The sequence below is a fragment of the Epargyreus clarus genome, unplaced genomic scaffold (genome assembly GCF_041222505.1).
Source record: "Epargyreus clarus isolate Ecla_fem2 unplaced genomic scaffold, WU_Ecla_fem_2.2 ptg000017l, whole genome shotgun sequence".
Lineage (NCBI taxonomy): Eukaryota > Metazoa > Arthropoda > Insecta > Lepidoptera > Hesperiidae > Epargyreus > Epargyreus clarus.
Genome location: NW_027332225.1, coordinates 633,153 through 649,337, shown reverse-complemented (window position 1 = coordinate 649,337; position 16,185 = coordinate 633,153). Strand labels below are relative to the sequence as shown.

The following is a 16,185-nucleotide window of genomic DNA, read 5'->3' as shown; positions in this document are numbered from 1 at the left end:
TTTTTTAAGTATAATATGGTTCGCTGATATAATTCATATCAACGCTGATATTCATATCAGCGTTAAGTACAGTTGCGATTGTGTGACCTTTACATTGTTTATATGATTTTGAATATTTTTTGCAATATACTTAAATATCGTCATCAGCCCATTTCTTTTCCACTGGTGGGCAAGCAAATTTTCCATATTGTGACATAAGCTACATGTCCCGGTAGTTCCGAGACTAGAATAGGCCTACGGTATCCCCTGCCTGTCGTAAGAGGCGACTAAAAGGGGGCTTTCGGGGTTGCGGGCGGCAAGAGTGGAGCTCGAACCGGCCAATAAGCGACCCCGGTATGGACGGCGGTATGGGTGGTCGCATACCATCATGAACACGTGATGGTGTGGGAGGAGCGAAATCGGCATTGCGCTTGGAGGGCTGCGGTTGTGTTCCGTCAGAGATCCCGGAGTTCTTCAACAAGCGTTGAGGATGGCCACCGGGGGGGTGTTTACTGCGGTAAAAATCCCCCATACCCGGCGTCGGTACCCACGTCGCCGGGTACCTTTTGAAGGTTTTCCCTCGGAGAACAAAAAAAAATAGGCAATATTGAAAATAGTTATTATAAGGCAAACATAGATGTTGCTAGCCTTCAAAAATATGTAAAAAATATGGACAGACAGTTTAATTCGTATTATATTTGGTATTACGATAGCGATGAAGTCGTTTAAATATGCGATAAGGGTAAGCTTATCGAACAAAACAAATTGGACATAACACATTATACGAATTACGTTAACGACAGCCGGAGGACTTAAAAAAAACCAAAGTTACTATTAACTATTTAATTAAATAAAAAATTACAATTTAAATTATAACTAATCAAACAATACAGCACGATTTTAGTTGCTAATATTGAATGCCAATACTTTTAATTACATCAATAAGGAAACTTAGTAATAACACATAATTTGGGGCACACGTGTACTGACGGTGCAGGTTGGTGCGCGGCGTCAGCGATCTCCAAATAGTCTAGGGCTGTAACATACGTATAAGGTAATTTGTTATTTAATTAATTATAATATTATGAAAATATTTGTTAAATGTGATATGATAGAACTTAGTAAAATCTACATGTATACAAACAATCTTTAGGTATACATGAAACTGTCATGTAGTTCCGGGACTAGAATAGGGCTACGGTAACTCCTGCTTCTCGTAAGAGGTGACTAAAAGGGGGCTTTCGGGGTTGCGGGCGGCAAGATTGGGAGCTCTAGCCGTCCGTCAGGACGGCGGTATGTGTGGTCGCATAGCGTCGTGTACACCAAATGGTGCGGGAGGAGCGAAAATTGCTCCCCCAGGGCAGAGCCCGATCGGGGCATCGCGCTTGGAGGACTCCGGTTGCGTTCCGTCGGAGATCCCGGAGTTCTCCAACAAGCGTTGAGGACGGGGGGGTTTTAGTGCGGTAAGAATCCCACATAACCCGATGTCGCTCCCACGTCGTCGGGTACCTTTTGAAGGTTTCTCCCTCGTTATCGAGTTCATGTATGTCTGTATGTCTCTTTGTTGACATGCTTTTCAGCGTAAATCACTTAACAGATATACGCATGTGAGGTGTCGTCGGATTCGTCTAAATTGTGGGAGTAACATTATTCTCTTTCAATTATATTTTTTTACCCGACTGCCAAGGAAGGGTTATGTTTTTCGCGCGTATCTTGTATGTTTGTCTTTCTTTATTTGATCGGATCTAACAAACGGCTGGATGAATTTCGACAGTTAAGGTGTCATTTTATACGTCTCAATGACCCGAGTGTCCTTAGATAGGTGTTAGAAAAAAATAAATAAAATGGCGGATTTTTGGCGCGAAATAGTAACACATTTAAAAAAAAAAGCTAACCGAACCTATCGAGTAGGGTATCAAATGAAAGGAAATTAAACGGAGATTATAAAAACATATTTGTATATATATAAAATAGCAAAGTGACTGACTGACTGACTAAGTAAATGACTTTTTCATTTTTTAGAAATCAAAGTATAGCCAAAACCGCTCAACTTAGAGTTCTGAAATTTTGCACAAAGGTTCGATATATACCTAGCGTAAATAAGTACTAAGAAATACCTTTTGGAAATTCTACCCCTAAGAGGGTAAAATAGGGGAAAACAGTTTTTTTGAAATCCTTTAATTTTGATGCAACTATTATAAAATTTAATATTTGACTTTCTAGATAGGAACAAGGACACACCTATTTATACCCATCCGAAAAATTTACCCCGTAGAGGGTAAAATAAGGGTTAAAAGTTCATTTAAATAATCGTCAATTTTGAAGCAAGCACTATGAAATTTTGTATTTGTCTTGTTGGATAAAAATAATGAAATTCTACCCATTGCGAGGTAAAATAATGACCGGAACTTTGAATTACTGAAGTTATATATTTTATGGAGTGTAAATAGTGGAATGTTTTTGCGAGATAGTAACACGTTTTAAAAAAAGTTAACGAAACCTATCGAGTAGGATATCAAAATAAAGGAACTTAAAAGATATTACACATACATTATAAAATACATACATATATATAACACATCGAGATGACTGTCTGACTAAATGAGTAGTGTTGCTGTGATAAAGATCAACGCAAAGGGAAACTGCTGAACTTTAAAGTGCTGGAATTTTACTCATAGGTTCTGTATATAGCGTAAATGAGCACTACGAGGATAAAATATGATAATATTGTTTGAACATCTTTTGACTTTGAAGCAGATACCTACTATGAAACTTTGTATTTGAGCTTTCTGGATAAAAATAATAAAACGCCTATTTCGCCGTTTTTGGAAATTCTACTTCAGCTTTTATTGTGCAGTCGGGTTTTTTGATTTTTTAATTAATTACTTGTTATTTTATTAGTAAAAGGGTCGATATTACATAATAACTAGCTGACCCGGCAAACATTGTGTTGCCATACAAATAAAAAAATGTTAAAGGTGAACAACCCTTATCACTTAGGGGTATGAATCTCAGACCTACTGAATATGCATAAAAATTTTGGTGAAAATCGGTAAAGCCGTTACGAGGAGTACGGTAACTAACATTGTGACACGAGAATTTTATATATAAGATTAAATACTAGTTATATTAATAAAAGGGTTGATACAGTCTATCGAATAATACGTAATACAAATGTGCAACAGATATATAAAAAAGTCATGTAACCAAAAAAATTGCAATGAACTTAAGAGATGAAATTAAAAATAATAATATTTTTTCTCTTTTCCATCTAATCTATTTTCCATTAAGTTCATGTTCAAGGTCCTTGATAAGGATTTAGTTGTATAAAAATTAGGGTTCCTTGAACTTCAAGAATCTCCACGATCCACACACATTCCGTTTTCATTGTGGCTACAGGCAGTACGGAATGGGGTACAACTTCGCGAATACAAATTACTTCATTAAACAACTTCGATTGAACACCTACGGAACACTACGGAATAATTTGCGGTTAGAACTACTCGCGTTCCGAATGCCTGAAGTTGGTAGAACCGTCTGTGGTTCGACTCCGCGTCACCATCGCCACTCCTATTTCTACCTTATAACAGCAGTGTTAAGCGCTGCTGTGTTCTGCTTTGAAGGGTGCGGTAAGGGAGACATACATTTCCGAGGCGTTCCAGCTAAGTCCTCTGAGGTAGCGCCGCATCTGTGGCCGACCTCAGGTAGGAGTAGCCACTTACCATCTCCACCACTCGTTTAACTCTTAATTCATATAAAAAAATCTTTTTAAGTATGTATATTTTCGTAAATATTCTTAATGTTCTTGATAAACATCAAACTCTTAAAAACTTCCAGTTTCTATTTCACAACCAATTTAAATCAGAACCCACATCGCTACATCCATTAGTTGGCTATTTTCTCTAATAGCAAGTCGTTATTGGAACAGACTATTTCGCCCCGTATCCACATCCGCAATAATGAGTAGTTATTTCAACAAAACAACCAATATGGGCTCGCGAGCCGAAAAGTTAATAGACAATTAATCTACGAGCAGCCCCTCTGTTTAAATTAGGGGATGCGAAAAGCAAGCAAAGACTTGTATCTACCATATCGATATTAGAAAGATGTGAATTATATCCAAACGATATCCATTGCGGAGTAACCATGAGTAATGTTACGAAATGTTTGTACTAATCCGCAATGTATAGTATGTTTAGTGGAGGTGACACTTGCTAAGTTAACGGTGTGTTATCGTGGTAACGGTTTTCGTTTTCACTCGAACCACTATGGAGAAACGACGAATCAGGGTGATTGAAAACTAAATAAATCTCGGAGGTCGAAGTTAATCTTGTTTTTTCTGCTGCTCCAGGAGCCAGCTTATTAGGATTGTATAAGGTCAAAGGTGCCATTTACTTTGTAAAGAGCATAAGACTTTAGATTTAAGGGAACATTGCTTTTAAATTTAATATAATAATGGATTTTAAGCTACGATTATAAGCCTCAAAAATCTGTTTCTTTTTTTAAATTTAATTACAAACTTTATTATTCGATTTAGCTTTTTTGGATTGCATTTTTAAGTTTTTTAGTGGTCATCTACGTTACAAGTTACATCTAAGTTACAATTTCTGAGAAAAAAATCCCAAGGCGTGCGAAGTCAATTAATCCGCATTGAACCGGCATGTGAAACCAAACTTAGCTGTATTGATTATGCATGAGAAAATGGGATTATAAATCCAAGACTACATAATTTATAGATTTACTATATTTAGGCCAAAGAATGAAACATACATAGTGTACATATTTACCTAAGGTTGAACGCTACCCTTCGCAGCCGGGTGAAATTATACGTTACGTTGGAAATACATTCCCAAATATGAAATTTATTGGATATCATAAGCCTGCAAACACTGAGCTAATATCCGGATACATCCGGTTTGCATCGCCCAGAGCCGGATCGAACTAATTCCTGCTACAAGGTTAATATACGATTTCACCAGAATTCAATATCTAGAAATACATTTCCATTTAATATTTAGCAAAGTAATATCGAGAATCCAAATATTTCGCTCGAATTTATTTATTTACGTAGTTAATGACAAATGTTTTGGTTGGTCAGATTTTAACTAAATGACTCAATATATATATATATATATATATATATATATATATATATATATATATATATATATATATATATATATATATATGTGTGTGTGTGTGTGTGTGTGTGTGTGTGTAGGATAGATTAGGATGGAGAGAAATTCCTTTTTTTTATTTTTGGAAATGTAATAGTGACGAAAAGATGTCTTGATGGTTAAAACACTGTGTAAAATATTATTCTGATCAGATAACGACAAGAGCAATGAACTTTTAAAATTATACATTTTTTGTGTATACTTTGCAGAATAAAGCTGAAGGTGTCTATAACTTTTTTAAACATTTATTCTATTTTATTCATTTTATTTTATAGACTTCATCTGCAGATCAAACCCAAATAGATCAGGTCAATTCAGGTCGAGGCTCACGGCGTTTCGTGAATCGTGAATGTTAGTTAGTCTTTAATTCATTATGCAATTTTAACTTTTAACTCCTACGATGTAGAGTTTAATATAAAAAAAAAAATTATCGATGACACTCGATCAGTTAGATCATAGATGGCGCTTATTTTAAATGTAATTCAATGAGAATTCGTTTTAGTTCTAGCTTTCATCATAAGATGGCGTTTTTATTAAATGTATTCTTACTGGTAAATATCGACTGATCATTTTATTTACTTAGCAAAATAAATAAATCCGATTTATAATCGTCAATATTATATATCAATAACTTTCTAACTGACTTTATTAACTAATAATAAAAAACATATTTAAATAGTTAACCCAAAGTGAACAAGATGGCGTTACAGGTAACGTAGGGGTGTTGATTTCTTGTATTTGGACCCCCTTTTATATTCATCTTTTTTTTATTTTTAGTATTTGTTGTTATAGGTGCCCACAATTTATATACATTGTAAAAATTTCAAGTGTCTATCTCATAGACTTAGAATTTTTTCGCTGACATCCTATATCTATGGTCTATCTATTACGGTTTAAGTGTTACTGTGACAGACGGACAGGCAGCGGAGTCTTAGTAATACGGTTCAGTTTTTACCCTTTGGGTACGGAACCCTAAAAATATACGCGACGAGAACAACCTCTTCTCTTTGGGAAGTCGGTTAAAATATCTAACAATGGTACGGGTCCCTTCGTGTGCGCGTGTGACTCCGCTTGTACGAATCAATTTTATGAATCGATAGACAGATATAGACCAAGAATCTATTTTTAGTTTGCACAAGTACCTTAATAAGCCAGTAACAAGTATACAAACTCACATACCAGTTAAAACGTCATTGCTGTTTGGTTGTCTTATCTTACTTGGGCAATATACAGCAGTCAAAGAGAGTGCATTAATTTTACAAGTTTTTAGTGCGCAGAGGACATTATTACTTTTCGGGATAAAGTGTTAAATTTTGCAATTTTAAAGTTTGAATTTTAATTTTGAATTTTATTTTTTGGCTATTCCAAGTATTTGGTTGGATTTTGAATTTCTTTTTCTGGTAAGATTTATATGACTTTTATATATTTAACTAATTTACGTACACTACATTATTATTAATTATTTTTTTTATTTTTTTATTTTTGGTTATAAAATACAATTAACGTACATTTTAATGTTTTAGTTTATCTATATTATGCAAGAAATGGTGGCCAATTTAAAGTTTAATTTTTATATACCTTGTTTTATTAGCCATAATACCAAACGCACAAAATGCAAAAATCCAGTATCTTACCTATAAGTATATACTATTATAATTATATATTATTACGTATTAGCGGTTAAAGAGAGAGCCTTGTCATGGACGGACAGATGTTACGTGTTAATAAAATAAATACACGTTCAAAAATATAGTTAAAAAAAACTAAAAAACACGCTTTTATGATAAATCAACTAAAAAGTAGAGTAGCGAGGAGTGCTCCCCTTATCAATTTTCGAAAAGCACCCCACACTTTTTCTACAATTATACAATTTACTGTTCCTTAATTGATTCCTAGATTGAAAATTATTTTCTACTTTTTAGTTGATTTTATCATAAAAGCGTGTTTTTTAGTTTTTTGAACTATATTTATTTTATTAATTTTTAGTATTTGTTGTTATAGCGACCATCATTATGCATCGTCTGTAAAAAAATCAAGTGTCTGTCTATTACGGTTTAAGAGATAAAGCCCTGTGACTCACGAACAGACAGCGGAGGGTTTCGTTTTATCCTTTGAGTACGGAATCCTAAAAATCATTCTACAAGATGGCATTATAGATATATTTCAGTACATTTGAGTTATAGGGAAATAACATTATTTTTCAAAACTAAAAATCAATCTAGTAACTTTGCCTGAACTTTCCCTTAGGCGCTTTCTCTCGCCTCGAAAATCGTTTATCCTGAGGATGTTGATAAGGACAATGGTACAAAATTATTAAAATCATATATTGTCATCGGTTTTTGATAATTTTTCAAAATTAAACTGAACGTTCAAAGTGGATAGAAATCGGGTTCAAAGATTCCGTTACTGTTACGTACATACATACATACATACATACATACATACAACCCAAGCTAATAAAAGCGTGTTAAAAATAGTTTAGTTGGCAAAAAGTTAGATAATATTTGTGATATCTTAAATACATTAGCTGATAACAAGGTATTATAACGATTAACTAAGATTTTTATCATCAAAGATAGGTGAATATTTATATGAACGCGCATTTTAAAATTGTTATTATTTGTGTTGAATGTAAGTTTTTATTTTATTTTATTGTAGTAGGTAAGTAGCAAACAATTCTTATTATTTATATTGTTGCCTATTATTTTTTTTATATAATATGAGAGTAGCAGATGAGCATGAATTCCACCTGATGGTAAGTGGCTACTGGCGCCCATGGACATCTGTAACCAACCCCAGATAAAATTTGATTCCTACATGAGGTCGCCTAAAAATTCTCTGCTACTATACTACTACTTACCACACCCTTCAAACCAGAATACAGCAGCGTTTAACACTGCTATTATTAGGCAGAAATAAGTGTGGCGGCGGTGCCACCGGAGTTGACCCACAGAAGGTTCTGTTACCTAAATTATTCTGTTTTGGTTGGAATATTTAGGTAGTTAAATTTTGCATAAAGTTTGTCAATGAACCGCGTTATTGTTGCAGTGATGCACAAAGAAACGCGAATGGTGTTTTTAAATGTATTTAATGTAATGTACATCTACATACAATCATGTGTTTTAAAAAATAGGTTCTTAAAATTACCTCTTGTTTTTTGTTATTTTTTTATTCAATAAAAGGCGTAAAATTTCGTGTTCTCGCCGATTTTTTTAAAATTTCGAAATAAAAAAAAAACTCAAGTAAGTATAATGTAGAAATTAAAATGGCTTAAAATAAAAATACTTAATTTGGCGTCAGTCCTGACGCCTGAGTCAAGTTGACATAAACTTGAAAGTTAAGTAATCGTGTTTATTAAATCCATGTTGATCGAATCTTTTTATGGTTATACCTTTTTAATTGTTATTTTTTGTTGTCTAATGAAATTTAATATGAAAATATTACGTTTATCTTAATTATTAAAATCGTTTTAATATCCCTATCATTACTCCTGCTATTTATACGCTTAAGATTCAAGAATATTCATATAATAGTAGCAAGAGCAAGGGTCAGACCAATATACGAGGACAGATATACGCATTGAAAATTAGTTATTTACGGGTAATTGATACATGTTCGTAAGTCATTATTAATGAACTTAATAAAATAGATAAATAATACAACTTATTGCAGAGAAATTTGATAAAACACATGAAGTTATCAGACGCAATTAGTCATTAGGTATGTAGACTAATGAATCTTCCAGTAATCTCAACCAAATGCACGCAGTATAAGTATATTGCGAATTTGAAGATAAAGAAGGTAGAAGAGTTTATGGTTTGAATCCGGAGGCAATATCGCACACTTATTTCTGTCCGTGTTTCTGTGTAGTAAGGGATAAGTCAATTTAGTCCTTAGGTATACCATAGAATCTGTGGCAAACCTCGGGTATGAGGTGAATTAAGTTTTAATTGATTACACGTGTGCATGAACCATAACAGCCAATTACCATCACTTAGACTACATGATATTTGCTACTTCATTATTTAAAAAAAAGTCACATAAATCGTACAACAGATTTTGTTTGGAAATAAAATAGTCTTAGAAGTCGCAGGTGTCTTCTACTTTGACATAATTGTCGTTTCAGAATTCTTCAAGATGTTTGTGGTAGTACTGTCAACACTGTTGCTCGTGGTCATATCGTATGTCTATTTACGATGGAGGCAGGTACGGCAGTACTGGGCCAAGCGGCAGGTTGTCCATCATCCACCACATCCAATCCTCGGCAGCATGACCTTCTTGCAAAGAGAGAATCCAGTAAGTTTCCATAAAACACGATTTTAGTTTCCTATTGTCGAAGAGTCAATGATGAAAGACGAAGCGTCAGTAACAAGTGTTATTGGTTCGGGATTTCCACTTAGAATAGATTTAGAGCATACGACCTTTACATTAGACCGCATTACCTACTAAAGGATTAAAGATGATTCGTATGTATTTAAGGATGTGACAGTTAATTTCTCAAATGCTCATCATCAATCCGTAGTTTACACTTAGTAGACTACACTTACCTTTGAGATTTTTTGGAGAATATGCGTGTAGGTTTCCTTGTGATTGTCCCTGTAGTCTCGGGACTAGAATAGGGCTACGGTATCCCCTGCCTGTCGTATGAGGCTACTAAAAGGGGGTTTCTGGGGTTGCGGGCGGCAACAGTAGGAGATCGAATCGTCCAGCTAGTAACCCCGGGACGGACGACGGTGTGTGTGGCCGCATACCGTTGTAAACACTAGGTGTGTGGGAGGAGCGTCAACTGTTTCCCCAGGGAAGAGCCCGATTGGAGCATCGCGCTCGGAGGACTCCGGTTTTGTTCCATCGGAGATCACGGAGTTCTCCACCAAGCGCCGAGGACGGCTACCGCCGCCAAAAATCCCACATAACCCGGCGTCGGGTACCTTTTGAAGGTTTCTCCCTCGTAAGCAAAAAAAAAAAAGATTTCCTTGTGATATTTTTTCACTTAAAGTGGCCAGTTTCTGTATAGTATTTATGTAATTCTATATATGTATTATATGCTGCAGACACATTCAAATATGATTTCAGGCATTATGGATGCGGCGAATGTACGAACAATTCAAAGAGCCTTACGTGGGAATTTGGTTGTTCTGGCGACCATCTCTCATCGTTAACTCTCCAGAAATAGCCAAAAATATCCTCGTGAAAGACTCTGCACTCTTTAGAAATAGATTTGTCCATTCCGGTAGCACGGATCCTATCGGCAAGCTTAATATATTTACTCTTAATGTAAGTGTTATCAATTGATTTTATGTTTTTATTATATTTTCCTCAATATTATCTATCATTAGTTGCAAATGTGTATTATGTATGTTGTTGGTTCCATTTCTCTTGCCAGTTTCAAGCTGAAAACTCGTTTTTAGGAATTTCTCTATAGCGGTCAATCTGGTCAGCATTTTTTCGTTACCATGCTACATGATTAAAAATAAAAATTCAACATCAATTTGTTATTAAAAATAAACTAAGAACTTAAATTATATATTCCATATTTTTAGGATCCCCTCTGGTCACAAATAAGAAAACGCTTATCGGTCCTGTTCACTGGTTCAAAAATGAGAGGACTGCAGAATCTCGTGACGAAAAAGTCTAATGAACTTGTTGAACGAATTGAGAATGAGAGGAAGAAGTCTAAGTTTGTTGATATGAGGGTAAGCTATTTTAAATTTAAGTCCGTATATATGTTGATCTTGAAATTAAATACAAAGCTTGCATTGCTTGAAGAAAATTTAGGTCTTTGTCTTCATATCCGTTATGACGTCTGTTTTGTTCTTTCACCTTCATTATATAAATTTGACGTTCATTTATGTATTTACACCACCATTAATTACTTTCGCTACGAGACATGATTCGTAATGATGAAATCCGTAGACGAACTAAGCTTACCGACATAGCTCTCAAAATTAGCAGGCTGAAGTGGCAATGGGCCGGCCACATCGCTCGGAGGACCGATAACCGATGGGGAAGAAAGGTCCTCGAGTGGCGACCACGCGGAGGCAAAAGGAGTTCAGGCCGCCCCCCGACCAGGTGGACCGACGACCTGAAGAAGACGGCGGGAAACCGCTGGATTCAAAGGGCACGGGACCGGTTGGAGTGGCGCCAATTAGGGGAGGCCTATGTCCAGCAGTGGACCTCAAAAGGCTGATGGATGGATGACCACCATTAATAGCCGTTTATACACAATTTTATTAATTTCCACAGATGCTGTTTACTGACTACACAACTGATGTTATTGGGACGGCGTCTTTCGGCGTGGTTTCCGATGCCACCCTCACTGGCGAGAGCGCGTTGCGCAACGTCACCAAAGACTTCATGAAGTTCGATATATACAGAGGACTGTGCTGGTGCAGTGTTTTCTTCTTCCCGGAGATGGTAAACGTCTTCAGGTACTAGATATTTTATTTATAAGGTTATAATATTTATAAAGTTTTAATATTTTCAGATTTTGTATGCTTTTAATTAAATGATGTAACATTTTTGGTCGTTACGAGTGTTTTAAATCCTAATACTCTAGTTTCATGCGACATGTTTTTTGAAGAACTTTCCGAAGCGGTGGTGATTTGATGAAGTTTGGTAGGATGATCATATTGACTAGAATTAGTTGAAGTAAATCTGAATTTGTGTTTGAATTCTCTATCTACTTTATGTGTGAGAGACAATGATATCAGGTGCATGTCATATCCGTCCGTAAGCATGCCTTTATTTTGGTGTCGTTGGATTTGTCTAAATTGTGGGTGTAACATAGGCTATATTTTTAAGAAGTCGAGTTTTATTTCTGCTATATTCACTAATTAATATCTTTAATAGTGCTATGGCTTTTTCAGATTCAGTCTCTTCCCAAAACAAACTACCGAATACTTGAGGAAAGTGTTCCGTACAATCGTCGATCAGCGAGGTGGATTCGAAACGAAAGTTACGGAACCCAAGGATCTCGTTGACGTCTTGATTAAGATTAAACAGGATAACCACAATAGCGAAGGTATATATAATGGTGTATTTCAAGTTGTTGCAAGTGGTTTGTGTTATTTTCTTACCCGAGTGCGGAGGGTACTGTTATTTTTTGAGAGTATGTATGTCTCATTCGTTGGCACGCTCTACAGCCTAACGGCTTTACTGATTTTAAGATATGAGGTGTTGTCGGATTCGTCTAAATTATGGGAGTAATATGTAGAGCTATGTCACTTGAGCTATGTCATTACGCAGTTAAGGACATGCATATTTCACGTGACATGTTAGGAACATGATCTTCTATGATATTTATTATGGCGTTAGCGGTAACGTCTGGCTTGATTTTTTGTAATTGGACCTCCTTCTACATTCATGATTTTTATTTTTTTTTTGTATTTGTTGTTATAGCAGCTACAGCTAAAGTTATATATACATTGTAAAAATTCTAAGTGTCTTTATTTGACGGTTCAAAAGATAGAACACAGTGACAAATGGACATATAGTGGAGGCTTAGTAATAGGGTTCCGTTTTTACTTTTTGGGTACCGAACCCACAATTTAAAAAAGAAAAAACAAAAATCAACACTTTTGTGCATTTTTAACCAATTTTTCGTGAATCATTACAGATTTTGATATGACAGAAGATATGATGGTGGCCCAGGCATCCGTGTTCCTCCAGGGAGGGTTTGACACGACGGCCACTACACTCACCTTCGCCTTGTACGAATTAGCGTACCACCCGGAAATACAGGTGAAATAAAAATAATTAAAATTGATTTCATTTCGATAATCACTAATGATATCAGCGCAGATCAAATCCAGATAAAAAACGGGTCTGTCTGACGTCAAATCTAGTAGTATTTTTATTATACTGATGTAGCAAATTTAGCAAACAGTCCGCCTTAGATTTCTACCTGAATTTGACAAAAGATGCATTGCTATCCCCGAGAACAACTATATGGCTTCGAACAAGTATGTCTTCTTTGCCATATGCTTCAAAACGGAACACTGCAGCGCTTAAAACTGCTGTTCTTAGGTTCTTAGGAAATAGGGGATAAACGAAACTGAGAAATAGGCTACAAATCTAAACAATTTTCCATTGAACATGATTTTCATATTTATATAAAATATTCTTGATTAAACTATCTTGATATTTATATCATATATCTTATCACCAGTATATATTTTTAAACATCTTGTTGTTAGTCCAACTATTAAATATAATGATTATTACTATGATAATTTTACGGTAAATACAAAATTGTTTTCTGTTATGTACGGAATGTATGAATAGGCATCAGCAATTTAGTTTAGAGGTATGTAAATATGTATGTAAATATGTAAGAGTATTGATTCCGTGGAAACGGGCTCGATATAATTTTACTATTTTATACTATAGTGCTTATATTATATAGTGCTTAGATATATAATAAATATTACGAACTTAAACGCGTATAAATATATAATTTAGGTACATTATATACAACTCTTTAGTAACCGATAAAATGACATCTTTATAATACATTAAAATCGAGTGGTTAAAAAAACATTTTTTTAAATGGGCTTTGAAAAATGAATTTTAAAGCCAAAATTGACGAACGTAGCAACTTAACTGAGATTTGTCAGCAATTACAATTTGAAGGTGGTAGAACCCTTTATGGTTCGACTCCGGCGGCACCACCGCCGTTCTGCTTCATAACAGCAGCGTTGAGCGCTGCTGTGTTCTGGTTTGAAGGGTGTGGTAAAGGAGACATACTTTTCCGAGGCGTTCCAGCTCAAGGGTAGCGGCGCATCTGTGGCCGACCTCAGATAGGACCTATCTGGGTTGATTACAGATGTTCATGGGCGGCAATAGCTACTTACCATTAGGTGGACTGCATGCTCGTCTGTTACTCCAATATTATATAAAAAATACTTATATGATATGAAACACATTTTAAATAACTATATTCGTTACAGGAAAAACTGAGAAAAGAACTTCAAGAAGCTAAAGAGAAACACGGCGATAATCTTCTCGAAGCCAATGTTCTGTCTCAACTGACATATCTTAACTGCGTCATTAATGGTAATTAATATATTTGGTAATACATAAGATCTTGACGCACGGCAGTCCGTCCACCAAATTCTCCTTGAATTGTGTGGGAATCGCACGCAATTCTAAGGACGCATGCAATGTGTACTGCATGAGGTTTCCAGCGTATTCGTATTCGTTGCGTAGCGTAGCGTTTCAGTATTTCCCCCTATTTTATATCGAAAAGTTATTATTAGATCTAAATTGGGAAAGCCTTATCTGTAGCCAGTCATGTTGATTTCTACGTCAGATATAAATATGTGCTGATTCATTCATCCAAGGGAGTTCTCAGGGGTGACAAAGCATGTGTGGCAATATCCCACGTAGGAGTAAGTTCCTATCTGGGGTTGGTTATAGATTTTCATGGACAGCAGTAGCCCCTAACCATCAGGTGCACGACGCAGACTGCACGCTTATTTACTACTTCAATGTTATTAAAAATCTAATTCGTTAATTTTTATTTTGCCTTTTAGAGGGTCTCAGGAAGTATCCTATCATGGGCTGGTTGGACCGTGTCTCCACAGTGGACTACAAGATCGATGACCACCTCACTATCACCGCCGGTACCCCAGTGTACGTGAACGCTGTGGGTATGCACTACGACCCTGACATCTACCCCGAGCCCGACACGTTCAACCCTGACCGCTTCCTCCCCGAGAATGAGGGGAACATCAAGCCTTACTCGTACCTGCCCTTCGGAGAAGGTCCTAGGAAATGCATTGGTAAGTTATTTTGAGAATTATCAGATTATTCAATAGATCTATCAAGTTTTAGTTGATAGAACCTCATGCTTCTTTATAACGAAATATCTTGTAGTGGTGGTAGATGTATTGACATTCAAAAAGTTCTCTGCAAAGAACCTATTTTGAATCAAATTGAATTTAATTTGAATAGTGGTACCAGCTGAATTGATCGCAGATACATTGCTAAACTTGTAAACTGAGATGAAATGCTTTTAAAAAGTGCTCTCTACTGTTATTGAGACAGAAATAGGTGTGGCAATTGTGACGTACAAGTCAAAATATCAGAGTGCCTCACACTGGTAACAATGCTTTTAGAGTTCTATAGGCTAGTACTACTTTCACACAAAGACTTAGTTCCATCTTTGTGTGTATGTAGTAACACTCGTGTAAAATAATTGAAATGTTTACAGAGTCACATTTATTAATATATTGTTTTGCAGGTCAGAGATTCGGTCTTTCGAATGCTCGTCACGCCTTGGCTGCTGTGATGCTGAAGTACGAACTCAGAGTTATCCCCAACACCCCTCGACCCTCAGAAGTAAAGCTCGAAAGAAAAGGGTTGTTCCTTAGCCCTGAAGAAACACTTAGTGTGGAGTTTGTGCCAAGAAACTGAAGATATCATCAATCATCATAGCACGATTCAGAAATTAAGATCTAGAAGCGAATTCTTTTCAAATGTGTAACACATACATATATGTTTAAAATATTTTTAATCATTTACTTATTTACTCTTTAACTGCCTATGTTATTGTTCGTTATTTTACAATATTGTTATTATATTTTATAGGTTTAGTAATAGGCAAATATCAATCAATGTGTATGTTAATTGCAAACTGACTTGTAACATCCTCTGCCTGTTAATAATATTTTAATAAGTAAATAATTTTATTTCAAGCTTATGTTTTTATTGTTTCTTATTAATGGTAAAATTACCAACAATCCAGAATAAGTTTCAGGATGTTTTTGGTGAGGAATTTATCGTCGGTAGACAATCAAAGTAAACAATAAAAACAGTGCTTTAGTTTTGGATATTTGTGTAAGTTGTTTCTGTGCGCTTTATTTTTTTTAGGATTGTAACATTGATCCTTAAGAACATTCTTACCATGCCCATGCAGTTCTACTCACGTGAAGTACGCACTGGATGCTTATTTCACTCACTTATCCCTCCCCTGCCTGTCATTCGAGATGTCACCATGGATGTCACCATGTTTTTCTTCGATCAAGGA

At 35.6% G+C, this 16,185-nt stretch overlaps 1 protein-coding gene across 2 annotated transcripts; it reads left to right on the top strand.

The window, feature by feature from the left end:
• Window positions 1-6,350: 6,350 nt before the first annotated feature.
• On the top strand, window positions 6,351-15,853 carry LOC140749152 (cytochrome P450 6k1-like). Of its 2 annotated transcripts, XM_073082191.1 has the most exons (10): window positions 6,351-6,556; window positions 9,283-9,452; window positions 10,230-10,430; window positions 10,697-10,849; window positions 11,400-11,584; window positions 12,023-12,177; window positions 12,772-12,896; window positions 14,105-14,210; window positions 14,690-14,938; window positions 15,400-15,853. In XM_073082191.1, the coding sequence occupies exons 2-10, from the start codon at window positions 9,294-9,296 to the stop codon at window positions 15,570-15,572; spliced, it is 1,506 nt and encodes a 501-aa protein (XP_072938292.1). In that variant the 5' UTR covers window positions 6,351-6,556; window positions 9,283-9,293; the 3' UTR covers window positions 15,573-15,853. The 2 variants fall into 2 exon arrangements, with proteins under 2 accessions (XP_072938292.1, XP_072938293.1); XM_073082192.1 differs by lacking the exons at window positions 6,351-6,556; window positions 9,283-9,452 and adding an exon at window positions 10,084-10,104.
• The last annotated feature ends 332 nt before the right edge of the window (window positions 15,854-16,185 follow it).